The sequence below is a fragment of the Eretmochelys imbricata genome, chromosome 2 (genome assembly GCF_965152235.1).
Source record: "Eretmochelys imbricata isolate rEreImb1 chromosome 2, rEreImb1.hap1, whole genome shotgun sequence".
Taxonomy (NCBI): Eukaryota; Metazoa; Chordata; order Testudines; family Cheloniidae; genus Eretmochelys; species Eretmochelys imbricata.
In genome coordinates, this window is record NC_135573.1 from 269,688,071 (window position 1) to 269,713,195 (window position 25,125).

The 25,125-nt window shown below is 58.8% G+C and overlaps 1 protein-coding gene across 1 annotated transcript in view; it reads left to right on the plus strand.

Annotated features, from left to right (window-relative positions):
• Window positions 1–23,623: 23,623 nt before the first annotated feature.
• NOS3 (nitric oxide synthase 3) overlaps window positions 23,624–25,125 on the plus strand; it is a 66,903-nt gene continuing 65,401 nt past the window's right edge. The window contains exon 1 of the mRNA XM_077808786.1: window positions 23,624–23,748. Coding sequence (XP_077664912.1) covers window positions 23,639–23,748 — 110 coding nt within the window. The 5' untranslated portion in view covers window positions 23,624–23,638. The remainder of the gene's footprint in view (window positions 23,749–25,125) is intronic.

The following is a 25,125-nucleotide window of genomic DNA, read 5'->3' on the forward strand; positions in this document are numbered from 1 at the left end:
GTGCGGCGGGGGCCGGGCTCCCCATTCCTGCCCAACAGAGTCATGCAGGAGAAGTGCAAGGCGCGGTCCAGCCCGGAAGAGTCCTTAGGTCAGCCTGGAAAAAGCCTCCACACAGGCTCGACGGGAGCGGGAGCCAGGCCCAGGCGCTGCAGAGACCCCAGCTCTCTCTCGGGTTCCTGTGTCTCTCCTGTGGGTCGCTGCCCCCTTCACACCCTGGCAGGCAAGGGGAGGGGCCATGGCAGGACCCCAGTCCAGTGTCAAACCCAAAGGTTTTGGGGGGACAAAGGGCTGCGCCCCCTGCTGGCCATCGAGCTGCTCAGGGGGGACGTGACCCTGCTCTGAGCCATGTGTTGGGAACCGGGGCTGAGTGACTCGCACCTATGCCGGGACCCCGGGACATGCCGGCTAGGACAGTGCCCAGGGGGACGGGAAAGGCATGCAGCTGGGGTGGGTAACACTGCGGGGGTCAAACTTCCCCAGGTTTCTGGTTAAAATGGCCCTGCTCAGTTCTGCCTCGCAGGGGGAAGAGATGTGATGCAGTGGGTATTTTCTGTATATTTTTATGACCCCTCTGTGTGCCTCAGTTTCCCCTAAACCTTGTGTTGTTGCCCAGTGGGAGAAAAGAGGATGGTTTGCTGTAAGGGTGGGGCTCAGGAACAGGGGTGTCTGGGTCACCTCCCTGTCTGAGGGGAAGGAAGAGTTGTTAAGAAACTGGTTGAAACTGACCCAGATGAACAATGGCACCAGAGACAAAGGCAGCTGCAGTGACTCAAGGAGTTCCCCGGCTGGCCTCTCCGCAGGGAAGCCGAGCAAAGCCCCCGGCTGTGGAACAAAGGCCAGCGGGGGGCGGGGGCCGTGTTGGCTTCTGAAGGAAGCTGGGGGCTCTCACCTGGGGTCTGTCCAAGGAGGCTGGACAGACAGACTGAGCTTGGACCAAGGGTTCCCTACAGCTGACCTGGGCTCGGACTCTGCTTCAACCTTCATCGCTTGGCGCTGCCCTGAGGGCCCCCCAGGCCGTGCGCCGGGTGACTGACAAACCCGGCAGCTGGGCTGGGCTCTGGGCTGGGCAGACGGGCTCTGCTCTATCTGACCCCCGGGGCTAGCTCCGGGACCCCCAGGCCGTGCGCCGGGCTACAGACAAACCCGGCAGCTGGGCCGGCGCTGGGTGAGGGTCGCTGCAGGTTCTGGCTGGGCGCGTCAGTCCCTGCAGAGCGGCCGAGGCTCCCCCAGGACCCCGGTTCAGTGGGACTCGCTGGCAGAGCTCATGGGGGGAAACTGGAGGGCTGGAGCCCAGAGGCTGCATCTCAGAGGCGGGGAGGCCACATGGAGGGGGACCCCTGGGGGTAGGGCAGCTGAGGGGCTCCTCCCAGGGGCTGTCTGCAGGCCAAGGCACAGCACAGAGCCTGTGGTCCAGATGTCACAGATCTACAGGGTCGGGGCTGCGTCCCCAGCTTTGGAACAGTCTCTGAGAGGCCCCTTCACTGGGCCAGCCCCCCCGGGGGTCTCGCTCTTCCAGGGTGAGCCACGCTAGACTGGCCCTCTGGGCCTGCAGCCTGCCCCGCACGAGCTCCGGGCAGCGAGTCCCCCGGAGACAGCCCCTGAGGGAGACTCGGCCGCTCGCAGGGATCAGGGCCCTTTGCCCAGCCCCTGCAGGGACACTCCCAGCGCGGGCACAGCCGGGTTATTAGTCACCTGGCACCCGGCCTAGGGGGCCCTTAGGGCAGCCCAGGGCAATGAAGGGTGAAGCAGGGCTGTGGGGAACCCTCGGGTCCGGCTCTGTCTGATCTGACAACCTTCGTCAGACCCCCAAGTGAGCCCCGACTGCTTCCCGCAGCCCCACGTAACCCCCACCTTACCCCCACTCCCCGTCCTTTGGTCATGAGCTGGAGAGATGCAGCTTAGCCCCCCTGCAGAAGGGTGGGGTCCGGATCTCTCTGGTCTATGGCAAAGTCCCGGTGCTTGGATTTGCCATGGTCTTCTCAAGAGCTCCATTGATATGGGGCCCAAGCCCCAGAGAGCCAGGCGCTGTTCACACCTGCCCCGAGATCAGCCACTCCCTCGTCACTCACTAGAGAACAATGTGGCACATTGGGGAAACCGAGGCACACACGGTGTTTCAAAATGTTCCCACTGGGTCCCACCATGACACCACCATCCCTGCACACGGGTGAGCAGCCCCCAGGGCTCCAGCCAGCTGACGAAGGGAAAGAACCGACCCGGATGGGATGAGAAAAATCTCCCCCTTTCAAAGCCAATCGGGGCTTGGGGGCTGGACCCTGGATGTTTGATGCTTGAGCTTGGATGTTCCCCCCACCCTGCTGCTCCCTCCCAGCCCTGCTTTCTGCCCCCAGCCCTGCCCCCAGCCCCCTGCTGCTCCCTCGCCCCCCCCAGACCTGCCCCCAATGCCCTGCTGCTCCCCCACCTGCCCTGCTGCTCCGCTCATTGCCTCCCCCCAACCCCCCAGGCCTCCCAGTCCCTGCCCAGCAGCGCCCCTTGTCCCCCCTTCCCTCCTCCTGCCTTTTGCGTTATTCCTCCCAAGGCTCAGGAAGGAAACCTCCCTGTGGGTGATCCGGGCGCGGCTTCCCGTCTGCAGATCGGGAACAACACGTTGGGCCCGCTGGAAGGGTAGGGTGGGGGCAGGGCTGGCAGCACAGCCCCCCTTCTCCCACCACAGCCCTGCCCCAACACAACCCCCCCAACAGCCTCCCTACCCCTGCTTCAGACCCTGCCCCAGCACAGGCCCCCAACCCTGCTCGCAGCAAAGCCCTGCCCAGCAGCTGCCCCCACCCCCTGCAGCTGGGGGCTCATAAGCAACAGACTCAGAGCTGGGAGGGGCAGGGACATCCCAGCGGGGCGCCATGGGAGGGGCACAGAGAGCGGGATACCCAGCCCAAGGGGGCAGGGAGGGACCCTGGGCACAAGGCCAGCAGCATTGATTCCAGGCACTGGGTGGGGCACTGCCAAGGGGGGCAGGGAGGCACAAGCTCAGGGGCAGGGAGGCTCAGGCTGGAGCAGCGTGAGGGGCTGCACTGAACGTTCGGTCACTCTGGGCCTGCCCCAAGCTCCATCTCGCCCAGTATCCTGTCCGCTGTGCCAGGTGCTTCAGCGGGGACGAACAGAACAGGGCAATTTTTGAGTGATCCATCCCCTGTCGTCTACTCCCAGCTTCTGGCAAACGGAGGCTAGGGACACCATCCCTGCCCATCCCGTAACCATGCGGCCTCTGGCGGGACAGGACTGAGAGTGCCACTTCAGGACAAATTGCTTAGAGCAGGGCAGTCACAGCCCCAAGCTGGAGTTCCTTTACTATTAAGGCAAACCCAGCCAGAGAGGACTTCAGCCTCACCCCACTGGCGAACCATGAGTCACACAAGCAATTCCCTCAGACACTCCCGTTTCCCAGTATCCCCACCAGGGCCACTCGTTATGGGGACGAATGGTTATGAAAACCAATCCCCCAGTAAAAGAAAAAAGGTTCTCTCGATCCCAAAGGACCAAGCCCCAGACCCAAGTCAATATACCAGTCAGATCTTACCCACAAATCACTCTGTAGCCAATCCTTTAGAATCTAATATCTAAAGGTTTATTCATAAAAGGAAAAAGATAGAGATGAGAGCTAGAATGGGTTCAATGGAATCAATGACATACAGTCATGGCAAAGTTCTTGGTTCAGGCTTGTAGCTGTGATGGCATAAACTGCTGGCACAAATCCAGTCTCTGGAGTCCATCCACAGCTGGGATGGGTCATTCAGTCCTTGGTTCAGAGCTTCAGTTTGTAGCGAAGTCCCTCCAGAGGTCAGAAGCAGGATTGAAGACAAGGTGGAGGGGTTTCCAGGGACTTTTATATTCTTTCTCTTGTGGGCGGAAACCCCTTTGTTCTCCTGTGCAAAATCACAGCAGCAAGATGGAGTTTGGAGTCACATGGGCAAGTCACATGTCCATGCACAACTCAGTTTGCAGGCGGCAGCCATTGCCCATATGCCACCTTGAACGTTCCCAGGAAGGCTCCTCAGATGTGGATTGGAGTCTCCCAAGGTCCATTGTCAGTTAAGTTTCAGAGTAACAGCCGTGTTAGTCTGTATTCGCAAAAAGAAAAGGAGGACTTGTGGCACCTTAGAAACTAATCAATTTATTTGAGCATGAGCTTTCGTGAGCTACAGCATGCGATGAAGTGAGCTGTAGCTCACGAAAGCTCATGCTCAAATAAATTGGTTAGTCTCTAAGGTGCCACAAGTCCTCCTTTTCTTTGTCAGTTAAGTGTTTCTTGATTGGGCACTTAACCTGAAGAGTCCCTTCTCAGTAAACTGGCCAAATGCTTCACTGAGGCTACTTAAAAAGAAAAGTTTCAGAGTAACAGCCCTGTTAGTCTGTATTCGCAAAAAGAACAGGAGGACTTGTGGCACCTTAGAGACTAGCCAATTTATTTGAGCATAAGCTTTCGTGAGCTACAGCTCACTTCATCAGATGCTGTATTTTCCACAGTATGCATCCGATGAAGTGAGCTGTAGCTCACGAAAGCTCATGCTCAAATAAATTGGTTAGTCTCTAAGGTGCCCCAAGTCCTCCTTTTCTTTTTGCGAATACAGACTAACACTGCTGCTACTCTGAAACCTTTCCATAGACACCTTACTGGACCTCCTTTGTACAAGATTTGGTGCAGCTATAGGACCTTGGTTGCAACAATGATCTATACGGTCACAGTTTATGTCAATAATGTCACAGAACCTTGTTATAGTCCTGGCCTTCACAACATCCTCTGGCAAGGAGTTCCACAGATTGACTGTGTGCTGTGTGAAGAAATACTTCCTTGTGTTTGTTTTAAACCATCTGCCTATTAAATTTCATTGGGTGACCCCTAGTTCTTGTGTTATGAGGAGGAGTAAATAACACTTCCTTATTCACTTTCTCCACACCCGTCATGATTTTATAGACCTCAATCGTATCCCCCCTTAGTCGTCTCTTTTCCAAGCTGAAAAGTCCCAGTCTTATTAATCTCCCCTCATACGGAAGACGTTCCATACCCTTAATCATTTGTGTTGCCCTTTTCTGAACCTTTTCCAATTCCAATGTATCTTTTCTGAGATGGGGCGACCACATCTGCATGCAGTATTCAAGATGTGGGTGTACCATGGATTTACATAGAGGTAATACAATATTTTCTGTCTCATTATCTCTCCCTGTCCTAATGATTCCCAGCATTCTGTTCGCTTTTTTGACGGCCGCTGCACATTGAGTGGATGTTTTCAGAGAACTATCCACACTGACTCCAAGATCTCTTTCTTGAGTGGTAACAGGCCCCACACCCCTCCGCGCCCACCCCAAGCCCCCCCAGCGCAGGGCAGCACCAGCCCATGTCTGCAGGCCCCACACACCCCCATTTAGTTTCTCAGGCTGGGGACAGAGCAGGGGGGCAGGGAGGCTCGGGTTGGGGACACAGCAGGGAGGCAGGGAGGCTTGCAGGGGCCAAGGGGGTACAGTTGGTTTAATTCAGGGCAGCGCCAGGAAAGCACACGCAGCCCCTTCCCTCCCCTCCCCACAGGCCCCAGAGGGGGTAGCCAGAGTGGCAGTAAGCCCGGGGGGAGAATCTCTGCCAGCGCTCCCAACCCAGGGGCCTGCCCGGCTGGGCCCCCCCACACGCCCCAGTCACCACAGCCTGGAGTGATGCAGTGGGGATGGGTGATAGGGTTACATCCCCTGCACGCCACAGGGCCGGTCTGTGCCCAGCCTGTCTCCAGCCCTTGGCACAGACCCCTGAGCAAACCCCCAGTTCCCTAGGGCAGCCCCGTGGCCTCCTGCTGCCCCGTCTCGCTCCGTGCTCCTGGCCCGAGGCCTGCAGGAGGCCGTGCTGGGCCCCGCCGGGTGCGATGCTCCCCGTGTGTCGGCGGTGACCCCGGGCAGCCCGGCCTGGCAGCTCTGCAGCGGGCACCCGGACCCCTGCGCCCGGGGTGGGGAATAGCCTGAGGGGGATAGTGATCGTGCTGGGGGGAGGAATAGCGACCATGGGGGCAGAGTGGGGGCAGGGAAGCTCAGGCTGGGGGGGTTCGGGGCTGGGTGCAGGGGTGGGGGGGGTTTGCAGACACGGACCGGCGCTGCCCTCGGCTGGGGGGGCTTGGGGCTAGGCGCAGGGTGGGGGGGGGGGTTGCAGACACGGGCCGGCGCTGCCCTGCACTGGGGGGCTCGGGGATAGGCGCGGGGGTGGGGGGGTTTGCAGACACAGGCCGGTGCTGCCCTCGGCTGGGGGGGCTCGGGGATAGGCGCAGGGTGGGGGGGGGGGTTGCAGACACGGGCTGGCGCTGCCCTGCACTGGGGGGCTCGGGGCTGGACAAAGGGGTCGCTTGCAGACACGGGCCGGCGCTGCCCTCGGCTGGGGGGGCTCGGGGATAGGCGCAGGGTGGGGGGGGGTTGCAGACACGGGCCGGCGCTGCCCTGCACTGGGGGGCTCGGGGATAGGCGCAGGGTGGGGGGGGGGGTTGCAGACACGGGCCGGCGCTGCCCTCGGCTGGGGGGGCTCGGGGATAGGCGCAGGGTGGGGGGGGGTTGCAGACACGGGCTGGCGCTGCCCTGCACTGGGGGGCTCGGGGCTGGACAAAGGGGTCGCTTGCAGACACGGGCCGGCGCTGCCCTCGGCTGGGGGGGCTCGGGGATAGGCGCAGGGTGGGGGGGGGGTTGCAGACACGGGCCGGCGCTGCCCTGCACTGGGAGGCTCGGGGATAGGCGCAGGGTGGGGGGGGGGGTTGCAGACACGGGCTGGCACTGCCCTGCACTGGGGGGCTCGGGGCTGGACAAAGGGGTCGATTGCAGACACGGGCCGGCGCTGCCCTCGGCTGGGGGGGCTCGGGGATAGGCGCAGGGTGGGGGGGGGGTTGCAGACACGGGCTGGCGCTGCCCTGCACTGGGGGGCTCGGGGATAGGCGCAGGGTGGGGGGGGGGTTGCAGACACGGGCTGGCACTGCCCTGCACTGGGGGGCTCGGGGCTGGACAAAGGGGTCGCTTGCAGACACGGACCGGCGCTGCCCTCAGCTAGGGGGGCTCGGGGCTAGGCGCGGTGGGGTGGGGGGTTTGCAGACACGGGCCGGCGCTGCCCTGCGCTGGGGGGCTCGGGGCTGGGCGCCGGGGGTGGCTGCTGCTGGCTTGGTCCCTTCCTGGGGCACGTGTACAGCGTTCAGCCGGCCCACGCTGGCTGTGGGGCCCTGGGCTTTCCTGACACCTCAGCCCCAAGGGGACGACCTGGCTCCGAACCAGCTGCCGGCGCCAGCAGGAGGGAGGAAACCCGGCCCGCGTGTCCCGGCCTCACTGAGCAGGGCAGGGTGGCCGCTGATACGTGCCCTGCCCCACGGCCCAGCTAATCTGCCGCACCGATGGGGAAGCAGGTGTAGAGATGGGCGAGAACCCAGGAGTCCTGGCTGCTGCCCCTCCTCCACTCTTACCACTAGACCTCCCCTCCCAGGGCTGGGCTAGAACCCAGGAGTCCCGGCTCCCAGCCCCACATCCTCCTGCTCTAACCCCTGGCCCCGCTGCCCCCAGGGCGGGGCTAGAACCCAGGAGTCCTGGCTCGGTGCCCACCCCCTCCCCACTGTGTGCCGGGCAGAGTGTGGGAGTGACTCAGAGTCCCCGGCTGGTCCCCGGCCCTTTCCCTGCAGAGGAAGTGCCTGGGGCCGGGGCCGGTCTCGGCGCGGTCGCCCGGGAGCGCAGTCGCGGCACGATGGGGAACCTGCAGGCAGCGCTGCCTGAGCCTGCCCGCAGCTGTGCCCTCAGCCTCTGCTCCCGGCACAGGGGCTCCGGGCCCCCGGACGGCGCCAGGGCCAGGTAAGGGCCAGGGGGCTGCGCTGGCCAGGCAGGGGCGGGGACATCGGCACCGGGCTGGCATTCAGGGGTGCTCTGCCACATAGTCCCCTTGGGACCCCGGGCCAGGGGGGGTCGGCCCGGCCCCCGGGAGCAGACACCTGAGAGCTGGGGACGCTGCGTGACGGAGACTGGGAACGTGTCCCAGAAAGACGGGGGTGAGAGACAGAACCTCCAGGGCCCCGAGTCCCCCCCAACAGCGCCCCCACTGAGCCCCCTCCCCTCCCCATACCATGCCCCCTCCTGATCCCCCACCCCTCCCCATAGCATCCCCTCCTGAGCCCCCCCTCCCCCTCCAGCACCCCCCACTGAGCCCCTGCCCCTCCCCTCCCCCTCCAGCACCCCCTCCTGAGCCCCTGCCCCTCCCCACCCCTCCAGCACCCTCTCCTGAACCCCTGCCCCTCCCCTTACAGCACCCCCCACTGAGCCCCCGCCTCTCCCCCTACAGCACTCCCTCCTGAGTCCCTGCCCCTCCCCCTACAGCGCCCCCCCCAGAGACCCCAGCCTGCTCCCTGCAGTGGGAGGGGCACTGGTGGGGGCAGGAAGGGTGCTGGGGGGGGGCAGGAGGGGCCCTGCTGGGGGAGGAGGAGCGCTGCTAGAGAGCAGGTGGGGCACTGCTGGGGGGGCAGGTTGGGCGTTGGGGGGGCAGGAGGGGCGCTGGTGAGGGGGCAGGAGGGGCCCTGGTGAGGGGGCAGGACGGGCCCTGCTGGGGGTGATGCTCTCACAGAGGGTCCCCTAGCTGACTGTGCCCCCTCTCCTCTCCCCCCAGCTCTGTGCCCATCCCCCCCATTGAGCCCCCGAGATACTCACGGATCAAGAACTGGGAAGTGGGGACCATCGCCTATGACACACTCAGCGCCCAGGCCACGCAGGTGAGGGCAGCGCCGTGGGGCCCGTGGGGGTGGGAGATGGGACCCAGGCCCGTGGGAGGGAGCTGCCAGTGGGCTTGAGGAGCTGTCACCGCTCTGGGCTGCTGGGGGGAGTCCAAGCCTCTGGCTCCCTGCCTCTCGGGGGGCTGTAACCCTCGGGGGCCTGACCAGAGCTCAGCTGGGTGCATCCAGCCGGATCCCTGCAGCTCCTGAGACGGGCCCCTGGCCTGGGCCCCGCTGGGCCTGGCCCCTGGTACCCGACCCCATTCTCCTGCTCCAGCTCTTCCCCCGGCCCTCGGCTCGGTAGCCGTCTCCCTGGGGAGCGGCTCACGCCATTTACTCGCTGGTCCTCTGCCCACCCTGTCCCAGACGCTCGGGATTCGGGCTCGCTCAGTTCCGGACAGTCCCTGGGGGGGCTCCCCTTCTGTGCAACAGCCCTTCTCGGGGGGCCACTCTCACGAGGGTTAAACTCCCGGGACTGCACCTCTGAGCCTCCAGCAGCCTGGCTCTGCCGTGGGCCCCTATCACAGAATCATAGAATCATAGAATATCAGGGTTGGAAGGGACCCCAGAAGGTCATCTAGTCCAACCCCCTGCTCGAAGCAGGACCAATTCCCAGTTAAATCATCCCAGCCAGGGCTTTGTCAAGCCTGACCTTAAAAACCTCTAAGGAAGGAGATTCTACCACCTCCCTAGGCAACGCATTCCAGTGTTTCACCACCCTCCGAGTGAAAAAGTTTTTCCTAATATCCAATCTAAACCTCCCCCACTGCAACTTGAGACCATTACTCCCCGTTCTGTCATCTGCTACCATTGAGAACAGTCTAGAGCCATCCTCTTTGGAACCCCCTTTCAGGTAGTTGAAAGCAGCCATCAAATCCCCCCTCATTCTTCTCTTCCGCAGGCTAAACAATCCCAGCTCCCTCAGCCTCTCCTCATAAGTCATGTGTTCCAGTCCCCTAATCATTTTTGTTGCCCTTCGCTGGACTCTCTCCAATTTATCCACATCCTTCTTGTAATGTGGGGCCCAAAACTGGACACAGTACTCCAGATGAGGCCTCACCAATGTCGAATAGAGGGGAACAATCACGTCCCTCGATCTGCTGGTAATGCCCCTACTTATACATCCCAAAATGCCATTGGCCTTCTTGGCAACAAGGGCACACTGCTGACTCATATCCAGCTTCTCGTCGACTGTCACCCCTAGGTCCTTTTCCGCAGAACTGCTGCTTAGCCATTCGGTCCCTAGTCTGTAGCTGTGCATTGGGTTCTTCCGTCCTAAGTGCAGGACCCTGCACTTATCCTTATTGAACCTCATCAGATTTCTTTTGGCCCAATCCTCCAATTTGTCTAGGTCCTTCTGTATCCTATCCCTCCCCTCCAGCGTATCTACCACTCCTCCCAGTTTAGTATCATCCGCAAATTTGCTGAGAGTGCAATCCACACCATCCTCCAGATCATTTATGAAGATCTGGGCCCCTGGGGCCTCCACCCCCAGATCTCCCGACACCCAGAGAGAGCAATGCCCCCCCCCGAATTCCCCACCCCCAGAGGGAGCAGTCCCCCCGTGATCTCCCCACCCCCGGAGGGCGCAATGCCCCCCCCAATCTCCTGACACCCAGAGAGAGCGATGCCCCTCGATCTCCGCATCCCCAGGGGGTGCGATGCCCCCCCGATCTCCTCACTCCCAGAAGGAGCGATGCTCCCCCTGATTTGTCCACCCCCAGAGGGCGCAATCTCCCCACCCCCAGAGGGAGCGATGCCCCCCCAATCTCCCCACTCCCAGAGGGAGCAATCCCCCCATCTCTAGACCGGAGAGACTCTCAGCCAGCGTAACACAGGAGGGTTTATTGAGCATCTGAACCCAGCCCAGGAAACTCTCCGGGCCTCAGGCCTGGCCTCCCTCAGCACAGCACATCTAGGTCTGTCCCTCATCCAGGGGGGCCCTAGCTGCTCTCCCCTCCCAGTCCAGAGCCCCCACTTCCAGCTGGGCATCTGATATCACCTGCCCCCAAGCCCCACCTCGGTCCTTTGCCTTCTGTCCCAGGTCAACAGGCTGCCTGGGTCTCCTCTCCGCCTCTCCTCCCTCCGGCTGAAACCGGCTGGGCAGGTCACCAGATCATCTCTCTGCAGCCCATTGTCCCCGCTCTGGCCAGAACTGGCTGACTGCCAAGGTCGGGGGTGGGGGATCCCAATTCCCAGATCACCGTTCGCTAGAGTCCCCCATCTCCAGGATGTTGTCCAGGGTCCCAACTGCTAGGCAAGGTCACAGCTGGCCCTCTGGTAACAGCAACCCCCATGCCTACCCCTTCGTTACACATGCAGCACACAGGGAAACTGAGGCACGCACCATATTCATGCAAAACACTAAGAAAATCCCCCACTTTGTCACATCTCACCCCCCTTCGAGTCTGAACTGAGTGGGGTCACTCCAGCTGGTGTCCTGGGGAAGTTCAGGTACCCCTCTCCAGAACAAAGCGTTGGCTATAACATTTGACCTTTTATCAACATGGATCACGTCCATCTCATAAACCTAGGGGATCAGATTCCATCTTAGGGCTGGGCATTAGCCCTTTCAGCTGGTGCAGCCCTACCCTGTGTAACGAGGCTGGTTCTGCTGGGACCCAATGGAGAGTGCCAATTCAGGACAAATTGCTTAAAGCAGGGCAGTTACAGCCCAAGGCTGGGGTTTCCATGCACACCAAGGCAAACCAAACCAGCCAGACAGAGAGGACTTTGGTTTTACCCCACTGGCTAGGCACAAGTCACACAAGCAATTCCCTCAGACACTCCTGTTTCCCAGTATCCCCACCAGGTAGGTGTGCTGGAAACATCCATTACAAAAAATCCATTACAATCTACACACCACACAGACTATGCTGACAGCTTGTGCCACACGCTCTCAAAGAAACTGCGGAACCACCTGATCAACATCCTCTACCGCAAACAGGGAAAGATAAAGAATGAGCTCTCAAAAATGGAAACTCTCATAAAAAACCAACCTTCCACACAAACTTCCTCGTGGCCGGACTTTACTAAAACTAGACAAGCCATTTACAACACACACTTTGCTTCTCTACAAAAGAAAAAGGACACTAAACTTTCTAAACTACTGCATGCCACAAGGGGCCACAGCAATGGTTCCCTCAGCCCACCCAGCAATATTGTTAACCTATCCAACTAGACTCTCAGCCCAGCAGAAGCAGCTGTCCTATCTCGGGGCCTCTCCTTCGGCCCCTCCACCCCCACGAGCATGATACAGTTCTGTGGGGACCTACCATCCTGTTTTCGGCGTCTCCGACTCAAGGAATGTTTCCAGCACACCTCTGAACAACATGCTGATCCACGGAGACCTCCCTACCAACATTGCAAGGAGAGGGATTCTGGGTGGACTCCTCCTGGGGGTCGAGACGGCAGACTGGACTTCTGCGTGGAGTGCTTCCGCCGACGTGCAGGGGCTGGGGTTGTGGAGGGGCAGCGTCTCTTGCCCCGCGGCCTCGGCCGTGCAGAACACAGTGCCGTCCACGGCCTCGGGGGCAGCTCTGGCGTCATGGTCAAGGGAGCTGACAGGGAAGGTGCTGTTGTCATCGTGAGTAGGTCGGAGTGTGAACAGGAGGCTGCTCGGCGGCTCTCCAGCATCGCTTTCTGCAGGCCATTGCCCTCTGGTCCCACTGGGGGTTACCAAGGAAAACTACAGCATTTGCTCAAGAAACTCCCTGAAAAAGCACAAGATGAAATCCGCACAGACACACCCCTGGAACCCCGACCTGGGATATTCTATCTACTACCCAAGATCCATAAACCTGGAAATCCTGGGCGCCCCATCATCTCAGGCATTGGCACCCTGACAGCAGGATTGTCTGGCTATGTAGACTCCCTCCTCAGGCCCTACGCTACCAGCACTCCCAGCTACCTTCGAGACACCACTGACTTCCTGAGGAAACTTCAATCCATCGGTGATCTTCCTGATAACACCATCCTGGCCACTATGGATGTGGAAGCCCTCTACACCAACATTCCTCCACACAAAGATGGACTACAAGCCGTCAGGAACACTATCCCCGATAATGTCACGGCTAACCCGGTGGCTGAACTTTGTGACTTTGTCCTTACCCATAACTATTTCACATTTGGGGACAATGTATACCTTCAGATCAGCGGCACTGCTATGGGTACCCGCAGGGCCCCACAGTATGCCAACATTTTTATGGCTGACTTAGAACAGCGCTTCCTCAGCTTTCGTCCCCTAACGCCCCTACTCTACTTGCGCTATATTGATGACATCTTCATCATCTGGACCCATGGAAAAGCCCTTGAGGAATTCCACCTGGATTTCAACAATTTCCATCCCACCATCAACCTCAGCCTGGTCCAGTCCACACAAGAGATCCACTTCCTGGACACTACAGTGCTAATAAACAATGGTCACATAAACACCACCCTATACCGGAAACCTACTGACCGCTATTCCTACCTACATGCCTCCAGCTTTCACCCTGACCACACCACACGATCCATTGTCTACAGCCAAGCTCTGCAATACAACCGCATTTGCTCCAACCCCTCAGACAGAGACAAACACCTACAAGATCTCTATCAAGCATTCTTACAACTACAATACCCACCTGCGGAAGTGAAGAAACAGATTGATAGAGCCAGAAGAGTTCCCAGAAGTTACCTACTACAGGACAGGCCTAACAAAGAAAATAACAGAACGCCACTAGCCGTCACCTTCAGCCCCCAACTAAAACCTCTCCAACGCATTATCAAGGATCTACAACCTATCCTGAAGGATGACCCAACACTCTCACAAATCTTGGGAGACAGGCCAGTCCTTGCCTACAGACAGCCCCCCAACCTGAAGCGAATACTCACCAGCAACCACATAGCACACAACAGAACCACGAACCCAGGAACCTATCCTTGCAACAAACCCGTTGCCAACTGTGCCCACATATCTATTCAGGGGACACAATCACAGGGCCTAATAACATCAGCCACACTATCAGAGGCTCGTTCACCTACACATCCACCAATGTGATATATGCCATCATGTGCCAGCAAGGCCCCTCTGCCATGTACATTGGACAAACTGGACAGTCTCTATGTAAAAGAATAAATGGACACAAATCCGATGTCAAGAATTATAACAGGTTTCAGAGTAACAGCCGTGTTAGTCTGTATTCGCAAAAAGAAAAGGAGTACTTGTGGCACCTTAGAGACTAACCAATTTATTTGAGCATGAGCTTTCGTGAGCTGCAGCTCACTTCATCGGATGCATCCGATGAAGTGAGCTGTAGCTCACGAAAGCTCATGCTCAAATAAATTTGTTAGTCTCTAAGGTGCCACAAGTCCTCCTTTTCTTTTTGCGAATACAGACTAACACGGTTGCTACTCTGAAACCAATGGAATCAATGACATCCAGGAATGGCAAAGTTCTTGGTTCAGGCTTGTAGCAGTAATGGAATAAACTGCGGGTTCAAATCAAGTCTCTGGTGAACATCCCCAGCTGGGATGGGTCATTCAGTCCTTTGTGTAGAGCTTCCATTTGTAGCAAAGTCCCTCCAGAGGTAAGAAGCAGGATTGAAGACAAGACGGAGGAGCTGCAGCAGCTGTTTATAGTCTCTTGCCATGTGGTCTCTGCTTTCTTTGTCCCAAAGACAAGCTGCCCATCCCATGGCCTGGAAACACCTCAAAGTTCTGTCCATAGGCAGGGCCCTGCACACCTGGCTGAGTCCCAAGGCGTGTCTGCCTTCTCTCAGTGGGTCAGTTGTGTCGCTGATGGTCCTTAATGGGCCATCCAGCAGGCTGGGCAGAGCTGACACCAACTTGTCTGGGGTGTCAATCAGAAGCACAGCACACGTTTGAACTACAGGCAGGATAGAGCCAATATTCATAACTTCAACTATAAAAATGATACCCACACAGACAGCATCATCCTAACCAGCCCACCATCACCTTGTCTGAGACACCTCATTTGACCCCCTTTGTACGAGATTTGGTGCCACGACAGGACCTTGGTCTCAACAATGATCTACAGGGTCCCAGTTCATGTCAATAACGTCACACCTGCCTCTGAGGCTTCTCCAAGTCTGGGTTTGCCGCTGGGTTAGAGCCTCCTTCAGCGCACAGAGCGCCCCCGGCACTGCTTGCACAGACTTCCCGGACCGCTCGCCCTTCTCACTCAGCTCTGTGAGGGGAGCTGAAGTTGGGTACAAACTTCCAGTAGTGCCCTGCCTGCCACTCCATTAGAGACCTGGGCCTGCTTCTTGCTTTGAGAAATGGGCTGGTCTCTGATCCCCTTCACCTTAGCCAGCTCTGGATTTAGACAGATGCTTCCCACCTTGTGGCCCCGGTACGACACCTCTGCCAACCCCACCTTCCCCTTCCAGTCTCTATAGTCATCCAGCATCCTGGCGACCCAGCCCCCTCCTCATGGGACACATAGAATCATAGAATATCAGAGTTGGAAGGGACCTCAGGAGGTCATTTAGTCCAACCCCCTGCTCAAAGCAGGACCAATCCCCAATTAAATCATCCCAGCCAGGGCTTTGTCAAGCCTGACCTTAAAAACTTGGTTTTAAACTTGGAGAGTGGTCAGTCTGGATGAGCTATTACCAGCAGGAGAGTGAGTCTGTGTGTGTATGGGGGTGGGTTTTTGGAGGGGGGTGAGGGAGTGAGAGAACCTGGATTTGTGCAGGAAATGGCCTAACTTCATTATCATGCACATTGTGTAAAGAGTTGTCACTTTGGATGGGCTATCACCAGCAGGAGAGTAAATTTGTGTGGGGGGTGGAGGGTGAGAAAACCTGGATTTGTGCTGGAAATGGCCTAACCTGTTGCTCACTTTAGATAAGCTATTACCAGCAGGACAGCGGGGTGGGAGGAGGTATTGTTTCATATTCTCTGTGTATATATAAAGTCTGCTGCAGTTTCCACGGTATGCATCTGATGAAGTGAGCTGTAGCTCACGAAAGCTCATGCTCAAATAAATTGGTTAGTCTCTAAGGTGCCACAAGGACTCCTTTTCTTTCTAAGGAAGGAGATTCCACCACCTCCCTAGGCAACGCATTCCAGTGTTTCACCACCCCCCTAGTGAAAATGTTTTTCCTAATATCCAACCTAACCCTCCCCCACTGCAACTTGAGACCATTACTCCTTGTCCTGTCCTCTTCTACCACTGAGAATAGTCTAGAACCATCCTCTCTGGAACCACCTCTCAGATAGTTGAAAGCAGCTATCAAATCCCCCCTCATTCTTCTCTTCTGCAGACTAAACAATCCCAGTTCCCTCAGCCTCTCCTCATAAGTCATGTGTTCCAGATCCCTAATCATTTTTGTTGCCCTTCGCTGGACTCTCTCCAATTTATCCACATCCTTCTTGTAGTGTGGGGCCCAAAACTGGACACAGTACTCCAGATGAGGCCTCACCAATGTCGAATAGAGGGGGATGATCACGTCCCTCAATCTGCTCGCTATACCCCTACTTATACATCCCAAAATGCCATTGGCCTTCTTGGCAACAAGGGCACACTGCTGATTCATATCCAGCTTCTCGTCCACTGTAACCCCTAGGTCCTTTTCCGCAGAACTGCTGCCTAGCCATTCGGTCCCTAGTCTGTAGCTGTGCATTGGGTTCTTCCATCCTAAGTGCAGGACCCTGCACTTATCCTTATTGAACCTCATCAGATTTCTTTTGGCCCAATCCTCCAATTTGTCTAGGTCCCTCTGTATCCTATCCCTGCCCTCCAGCGTATCTACCACTCCTCCCAGTTTAGTGTCATCCGCAAATTTGCTGAGAGTGCAATCCACACCATCCTCCACATCATTTATGAAGATATTGAACAAAACCGGCCCCAGGACCGACCCCTGGGGCACTCCACTTGACACCGGCTGCCAACTAGACATGGAGCCATTGATCACTACCCGTTGAGCCTGACAGTCTAGCCAACTTTCTACCCACCTTATAGTGCATTCATCCAGCCCATACTTCTTTAACTTGCTGACAAGAATACTGTGGGAGACCATGTCAAAAGCTTTGCTAAAGTCAAGAAACAATACATCCACTGCTTTCCCTTCATCCACAGAACCAGTAATCTCATCATAGAAGGCAATTAGATTAGTCAGGCATGACCTTCCCTTGGTGAATCCATGCTGACTGTTCCTGATCCCTTTCCTCTCATGTAAGTGCTTCAGGATTGATTCTTTGAGGACCTGCTCCATGATTTTTCCGGGGACTGAGGTGAGGCTGACTGGCCTGTAGTTCCCAGGATCCTCCTTCTTCCCTTTTGTAAAGATTGGCACTACATTAGCCTTTTTCCAGTCGTCCGGGACTTCCCCGGTTCGCCACGAGTTTTCAAAGATAATGGCCAATGGCTCTGCAACCACAGCCACCAACTCCTTTAGCACTCTCAGATGCAACTCGTCCGGCCCCATGGACTTGTGCACGTCCAGCTTTTCTAAATAGTCCCTAACCACCTCTTTCTCCACAGAGGGCTGGCCATCTATTCCCCATGTTGTGATGCCCAGCGCAGCAGTCTGGGAGCTGACCTTGTTCGTGAAGACAGAGGCAAAAAAAGCATTGAGTACATTAGCTTTTTCCACATCCTCTGTCACTAGGTTGCCTCCCTCATTCATTAAGGTGCTCACACTTTCCTTGGCTTTCTTCTTGTTGCTAACATACCTGAAGAAACCCTTCTTGTTACTCTTGACATCTCTCGCTAGCTGCAGCTCCAGGTGCGATTTGGCCCTCCTGATTTCATTCCTTCATGCCCGAGCAATATTTTTATACTCTTCCCTGGTCATATGTCCAACCTTCCACTTCTTGTAAGCTTCTTTTTTACATTTAAGATCCGCTAGGATTTCACCGTTAAGCCAAGCTGGTCGCCTGCCATATTTACTATTCTTTCGACACATCGGGATGGTTTGTCCCTGTAACCTCAACAGGGATTCCTTGAAATACAGCCAGCTCTCCTGGACTCCTTTCCCCTTCAAGTTAGTCCCCCAGGGGATCCTGGCCATCCGTTCCCTGAGGGAGTCGAAGTCTGCTTTCCTGAAGTCCAGGGTCCGTATCCTGCTGCTTACCTTTCTTCCCTGTGTCAGGATCCTGAACTCAACCAACTCATGGTCACTGCCTCCCAGATTCCCATCCACTTTTGCTTCCTCCACTAATTCTTCCCGGTTTGTGAGCAGCAGGTCAAGAAAAGCTCTCCCCCTAGTTGGCTCGTCTAGCACTTGCACCAGGAAATTGTCCCCTACACTTTCCAAAAACTTCCTGGATTGTCTATGCACCGCTGTATTGCTCTCCCAGCAGATATCAGGAAAATTAAAGTCACCCATGAGAACCAGGGCGTGCGATCTAGTAGCTTCTGCCGTCCTCCCCACATGGTCCTCCCCAGCTGGCCTGATGACACAGATATTTATGCTCTCCCGGGCACAGTCCTCCACCCCCCTCAGGAACTGATCCCCCAGGTGCTGGGAGGGGGCAGGTGCCCCCTTGAGGCTGACAGGCAGGACCAGGAACCCAAAGAGCCCCATAGGGGTGATGGGAGCAGATTCCAACCCAGCATCTGAGTCCCAAGGTACCGGCCAGTAGCCTTTGGTGAGATCCCTAGTAGGGAGGTAACACCCCCCCCCCCCCCCACACACACACACCTTGTTTCAGATCTTATCAGGCCTAGACATGGGGCAGGCATCAGACAAGGTGATGGCATGGAGCTTCTGGGAGTCCACCCAGAGTCCGATTGACCTGTCCTTGGGGACCAGGCCCACAGGAGGGGCCCAGGGCTGGTGGGCGGCTGGACCACCCCTACAGCTAGCATGTCTCTGACCTCTCTCGCCAGGGCCTGGGCTGTTTCCCAGTGACGGGGAATGGGGACCACCTGGAGGGTGGGTGATTTTTGTCTCCCCTGCCCCGTGGACAGCTGGATTAGTGAGCCCAGGCTGGCTGGAGAGCAGCCGTGGGTAGGGAAGCAGCCCCTCTGCTCCTGGGGTTCACTGGGCGGAGGGGGATTGATTCCAGCGGGAGGCTGGCTCCCCTCTCAGGGACCCCCGCCCCGCTTCTCCTCCCTGTGCCCACACACAACCAGCACCAACTGCTCCCTCAACATATGGCTTCATTGTGTCCACATGGGACACTCTCCCGACTGGGCCGTGCCAGGACGTGACTCACCTCCTTCCGCTGGTTCGTGATTTCACAGGGCCTGTCCCAGTGCCCTTCGCACGGAGCCAAGACCCCTCTCCTGGTCCGCGGTGCCAGAGGAGCCAGGACACTGTCGTACCAGCCCTTCTGCTTCCCTTGGGCCCTGGCTAGGTTCTTCCTGGCCAAGCCCATGGGCTCAGTGAGCTTTCCCCAGAACGTACTCCATCCCCGATTCCCCATTCGGTTTCCCCTCCCATTCTCTCTTCCCTTCCGTACACCAACTCAAAAGGGGGGACTCCTGTGAATTTCTGGGGCTGTAAAAGTTTTGCAGCCCCCTCACCTGGTGTGCTGGCCCCCCTGATGTTTACAGGGAGGGACATGGTCTGCAGAAGAGAAGAATGAGGGGGGATTTGATAGCTGCTTTCAACTACCCGAAGGGGGGTTCCAAAGAGGATGGATCTAGACTGTTCTCAGTGGTAGCAGATGACAAAACAAGGAGTAATGGTCTCAAGTTGCAGTGGGGGAGGTCTAGGTTGGATATTAGGAAAAACTTTTCACTCAGAGGGTGGTGAAACACTGGAATGCGTTACCTAGGGAGGGGGTGGAATCTCCTTCCTCAGAAGTTTTTAAGGTCAGGCTTGACAAAGCCCTGGTTGGGATGATTTAGTTGGGGTTGGTCCTGCTTTGAGCAGGGGGTTGGACTAGATGCCCTCCTGAGGTCCCTTCCAACCCAGATATTCTGTGATTCTATGGTACTTCTGGGGAATCACCAGCTGCCCCCTGATCCCACACGGTTCAGTTTTCCCAGTGCCGGATCCCTTTTCTTACAGGGATCTTTCCTGGCAGTTCTTCCCCAGAGTCTTGCAACACTGGGGCCCACAAGGGCCCTCAGCTTCTTCAAGGAGGGATTCTTCTGCTGCTCGGCCTGGAGTTCAGCTGCTGGGTTGGGGCCCAGCCCTTGTTGGCTGTGCCTCAGTTTCCTCACCTCAGGACAAAGCCTCATTCTCAGCCCTGTTAAACACGGTTCCTGGTAATCACCTCCCCCCATTGGAGGCTCCACGCATTGCCGGTGCCAGGCCAAGAGCCACACCACTCCCTTCAGCCACAGCCAAGGTCCAAGGCGCTGTCCGGCCAGGTCTCCAATCCATCCCCCATGCGCACCTCCACAGGTAGCTGGTCGTGCACCCCAACCTCTTTGGGCCGCCCATTTCAGATGTATCTTCGCTACAGGGCCTTAACCGGGGGTCTGACCACCCCCCTCAGGGCTAGGTATGCACTGGGCATTATTGGATCTGGGTCCGCCCCTTCGGCTGTCGTCGCCTTAGCCCCGTGTAGGCAAGGAGCCCACTGCTTTGGTTACAGTACCAGAGCCAGCGTGAGCCACCTGTCCCCTGTGCAGGGCCCGTGTCCCACTCAGCTCCAGGGGTCTGGCTACAGACAGGCAGGTCACCCAGACAACGCAGAGGGAAAGTTGCCCCCTCCCCGCCAGCCGGGCCATTCACCTGTTGGCTGGCTCCTGCCCTCTCGGCCTTCCAATCCCTGGGGTCGGCTCTTTGGCCGTTACTGGCGCGGAGTCTGGAGCTTGTCCCAAGAACATGGCAAAGCTGTGCTGACAGTCCCCAGCGACCAGTCCCCCTCCCATCCTGCCGGTGCCTGCCCAGGGATCGACACTGGGGCAGGGCGAATGGCTGTATGTTTGGGAGCTTTCCCCCAAGCCCCTCAGTCCCTCAGCATCTAGTGGGGTCGCACCACACTGAGTTCTCAGTCCCAGAATGTCTCCACCTCAGGAATATCTCCCAGTTGATCCCCACCTGCCGCTCCCACTGGGGATCAGAGGGGCCTGAGTCCAGGGGGTACAACAAGACCTATCTGCTGGGCATGGGGTGGAAGCCCGTCTGCCACTCTTCCCTGGCCAGCTGTGCCCCAGGAGCTGGCTGGGAGACTGCTTCCTCCAAAGGGGCAGAGCTGAGGGATAGACAACCCGCTGAGAGAGCGGGTATTTCAGGCTGTCTTCTCATTGCCACCTCGACTCTCTGCGGGCTCTCTCTGGCCAAGATTTCCTTTATCTCGGGACATTGCACCACCCAGTGTCCTTGTGCCCACAGTAATTACATCTCAGGTCCCATGGAGGGGCTGCCTGCTCCGGCGTTTGTGGGCACCCCACATTGGGCTTCCTGGAGTCCCACCTCCGAGAGGTCTCTGGGGGACTCTCCTTCTGAGCCCCCGACTTGGGTCTCCCCCACCCCAGATCTGCTGTTGATAAGGTTGTTTACCAGCGCACCTGGTCCAGTAACCACATCTTAATCTGGAGGACAGATGTAAATCGTCTGCTCCAGTCCCAGCAGATTATACACAGGTGGGGATATTCTCCCAGAGGGGTTGTGACCTCCTTGTCGGTGACGCCCAGGGTCTTGGTTACACCCCGGAATCTTTTCCTATCTGCCAGCGCTAAGACAAGGGGGTTGAATGAACCATCAAGGAAAGGGTCTAGAACCATAGGCACCGACTTCTGCTCCTGCCGGCGGGTGCTCGACCCCAAAACCGTTTCCCATGAGCCTCCAGGGTCCGGAGCCTTTGTGAACAGTTCATAGTCCCCTGTCTCCACCTCGTCCACCTGGCTGGGCACCTCTATGCCTGGGCGGTGCGTGCACCCCCCTTCGGGGGAGCTAACCCCCTGCCCCGCCTCTATGGCCGTGGGGCCGAGTGAGGGGGTGAGACGGCAGAGCCGGTCCGCAGGGCCAGCCTGGTTCAAATCCCAGGCCTTCCAAAGGCAGTGAGATCAGCTTCCGTAGCCCCCCAACCTGTTAAACTGCGGCCTTTCCCCACGCACCCCTCGGTGCGACCTCTTGCCCCTCGGCTTCTCCAGCTCCGCTAGCTGCCTTGCTCCCAGCTCCAACTCCCAGCGCTTCCAACCTGTCACGGGGGAGCCGGGCCGTGAAGACCCCCAGCTGGACGGGGAACCAGGTCTCGGGGACACCCTGCTGCTGCCTCTGCTGCTTCCAGACCCGCCTGGAATCCCGCTGGGTCTGGAGCCGGCTTCTTGGACCAACCGTCCGTCTCCAGCCAAGCCTTCGGCTGCACCTTGTTCGGCTTCCCAGCTCTTGGCCCTGTCTCCCTGCCCAGGATGGCGATGTCCGTAGGGAGGTGGTGACACGCCATTGTCTTGCTGCTTCCTTTGGCTACCCTTGTCTTACTGCTGCACGCCACTTACTACACAGTACTCCTGGTGGGGTCAGCATCCCACTGCTGCCACCAGCTGTCATGGATCCGCAGGGTCGGTGCTACCCTCCTTGCACTATCCCGTCCTGCCCCACTCCTCCTTGCCTTGTCCCTGCTCTGACCCTTTCTGCCCCGCCCCGCCTCACCCTACCCTGCCCCCCTGCCCTGCTCCCACCCTGCACCTCCTTTCAGCGGAGCCTGCTGAGTGGCTGCTCCTGTGCAGCCTCTCTAGGCAGGCCTGGAGGACCCACCTCGCTGCTCCTTTCATGGGTGTGGGGATGGCGAGGCCACTGTTTCCACCCAAAGAGTAGCCATGCCTAGTGGGTATAGGCCTATTCACAGTGGACATAAACATATTACAAAACTTCCCCAGTCCTCATGGGCACTGGGCAAGAAGGATGGGAGGTTCCCTGGGCTGGGCTAGCAGGGGGCTGTGGGTCGGGACTGAGGGGCACTGGCAGGGCTGTGGAGGGGGGTTCCCAGGGCTGGGCTAGCAGGGGGCTGTGGGGCGGGACTGAGGGGCACTGGCAGGGCTGTGGAGGGGGGATCCCTGGGCTGGGCTAGCAGGGGGCTGTGGGTCGGGACTGAGGGGCACTGGCAGGGCTGTGGAGGGGGGATCCCTGGGCTGGGCTAGCAGGGGGCTGTGGGTCGGGACTGAGGGGCACTGGCAGGGCTGTGGAGGGGGGATCCCTGGGCTGGGCTAGCAGGGGGCTGTGGGTCGGGACTGAGGGGCACTGGCAGGGCTGTGGAGGGGGGATCCCTGGGCTGGGCTAGCAGGGGGCTGTGGGTCGGGACTGAGGGGCACTGGCAGGGCTGTGGAGGAGGGATCCCTGGGCTGGGCTAGCAGGGGGCTGTGGGTCGGGACTGAGGGGCACTGGCAGGGCTGTGGAGGGGGGATCCCTGGGCTGGGCTAGCAGGGGGCTGTGGGTCGGGACTGAGGGGCACTGGCAGGGCTGTGGAGGGGGGATCCCTGGGCTGGGCTAGCAGGGGGCTGTGGGTCGGGACTGAGGGGCACTGGCAGGGCTGTGGAGGGGGGATCCCTGGGCTGGGCTAGCAGGGGGCTGTGGGTCGGGACTGAGGGGCACTGGCAGGGCTGTGGAGGGGGGATCTCTGGGCTGGGCTAGCAGGGGGCTGTGGGTCGGGACTGAGGGGCACTGGCAGGGCTGTGGAGGGGGGATCCCTGGGCTGGGCTAGCAGGGGGCTGTGGGTCGGGACTGAGGGGCACTGGCAGGGCTGTGGAGGGGGGATCCCTGGGCTGGGCTAGCAGGGGGCTGTGGGGCGGGACTGAGGGGCACTGGCAGGGCTGTGGAGGGGGGATCCCTGGGCTGGGCTAGCAGGGGGCTGTGGGGCGGGACTGAGGGGCACTGGCAGGGCTGTGGAGGGGGGATCCCTGGGCTGGGCTAGCAGGGGGCTGCAGGTCGGGGCACCGGCGGGGGGAGGGGGCGCTGCAGCACCAGAGCTGGGGTCCATGCTGGGTCTGACTGCAATAGCCCCCCCACCTCAGCTCTGTCTGTCTGTCTGTGCTCCAGGAGTTGCCCTGCAGTGGGAAGCGGTGTCTGGGCTCCCTCATGTTCCCCAAGCAGCTGGTTTGCCAGGCAGCTGAGGGGCCCCCGCCCAAGGAGGAGCTGCTGCCCATGGCCCAGGACTTCATCAACCAGTACTACAGATCCATCAAGCGGTGAGTGCCAGCCCCCCGCAGGCACCAAGGCTGCCAGACTGCCACAAGGGAAGCCCAGCGCGGGGGAGGCTTTTCATAAACACCCAACAAACCCCTGCAACGCCCAGGACTCGGGGGGCCGGGGGCGGAATTCAGCTGCCCAGACGCCGGCTGGGGAAATAACACAGCGGGGCCAGATTGTCCAGCAAGCCCCTGGAGTGCACTGGAGCCAGCTTCCTGCTGCACAGGGTGGAGAAGGTGCCCGAGGAGACGCTGCTCTGCCGGGGATTGTGACAACCGGGAGGAGCTGGTTGGGAATTGGAATTGGAAGAAGGGTCCTTGTCACGGAGTGTGGGGGAGTCCAGGCCCTGCACCCCTCTTCCTGGGATCCACTGAGACTCTCAGCCAGCCAGTAAAACGGAAGGTTTATTGGACAACAGGAACACAGTCCAAAACAGAGCTTGTGGGTACAACCAGGACCCCTCAATCACGTCCTTCTGGGGGAGCAGGGAGCTTAGACCCCAGCCCTGGGGTTCCCTGCGTTCCTCCACCCAGCACCAAACTGAAACTAAACCCTCCCAGCAGGTTCCCTGCTGCAGTCTCCGTCCACAGTCCTGGCAGAGGTGTTACCTCCCCCTCCTGGCTCAGGTGACAGGCTCTCAGGTCTCCCATCCCCAGGGCACATTCCCAGGTCAACACTCCCCCCTCCCTGCTGCGTCACATCATCACATCTCTCCCCCCTTCGAGACTGAACTGAGCGGGGTCACTGTGACCAGTGACCTGGGGAAGTTCGGGGCCCCCTCTCCGGGACAGCGCATCCGCTATCAGGTTGGCCCTTCCCTTCACGTGGACCACGTCCGTGTCGTAATCCTGCAGGAGCAGGCTCCATCTCAGGAGTTTGGCGTTGGCTCCTTTCATCTGGTGCAGCCAGGTCAGGGGAGAGTGGTCGGTGTACACGGTGAAGTGTCGCCCGAAGAGATAGGGCTCTAGTTTCTTGAGGGCCCATACCATGGCCAGGCACTCCTTCTCGATGGCCACGTAGTGTTGCTCCCGGGGTAGCAACTTCTTCCTCAGGTACACGATGGGGTGTCTCTCCCCCTTTTCATCCTCCTGCATTAACACTGCCCCCAGTCCCGTGTCGGAGGCGTCGGTGAACACCACAAAGGGCTTGTCAAAGTCTGGGTTTGCCAGAACTGGGCCACTGACCAGAGCCTCCTTCAGCGCCCGGAAAGCCTCCTGGCACTGCTCGGTCCAGACCACCTTGTCTGGCTTCCCCTTCTTGCATAGCTCAGTGACGGGGGTGGCGATGGCGCTAAAGTGGGGCACAAATCTTCGGTAGTATCCTGCCATCCCAATAAAGGCTTGGACCTGCTTTTTGGTGTGGGGAGCGGGCCAGTC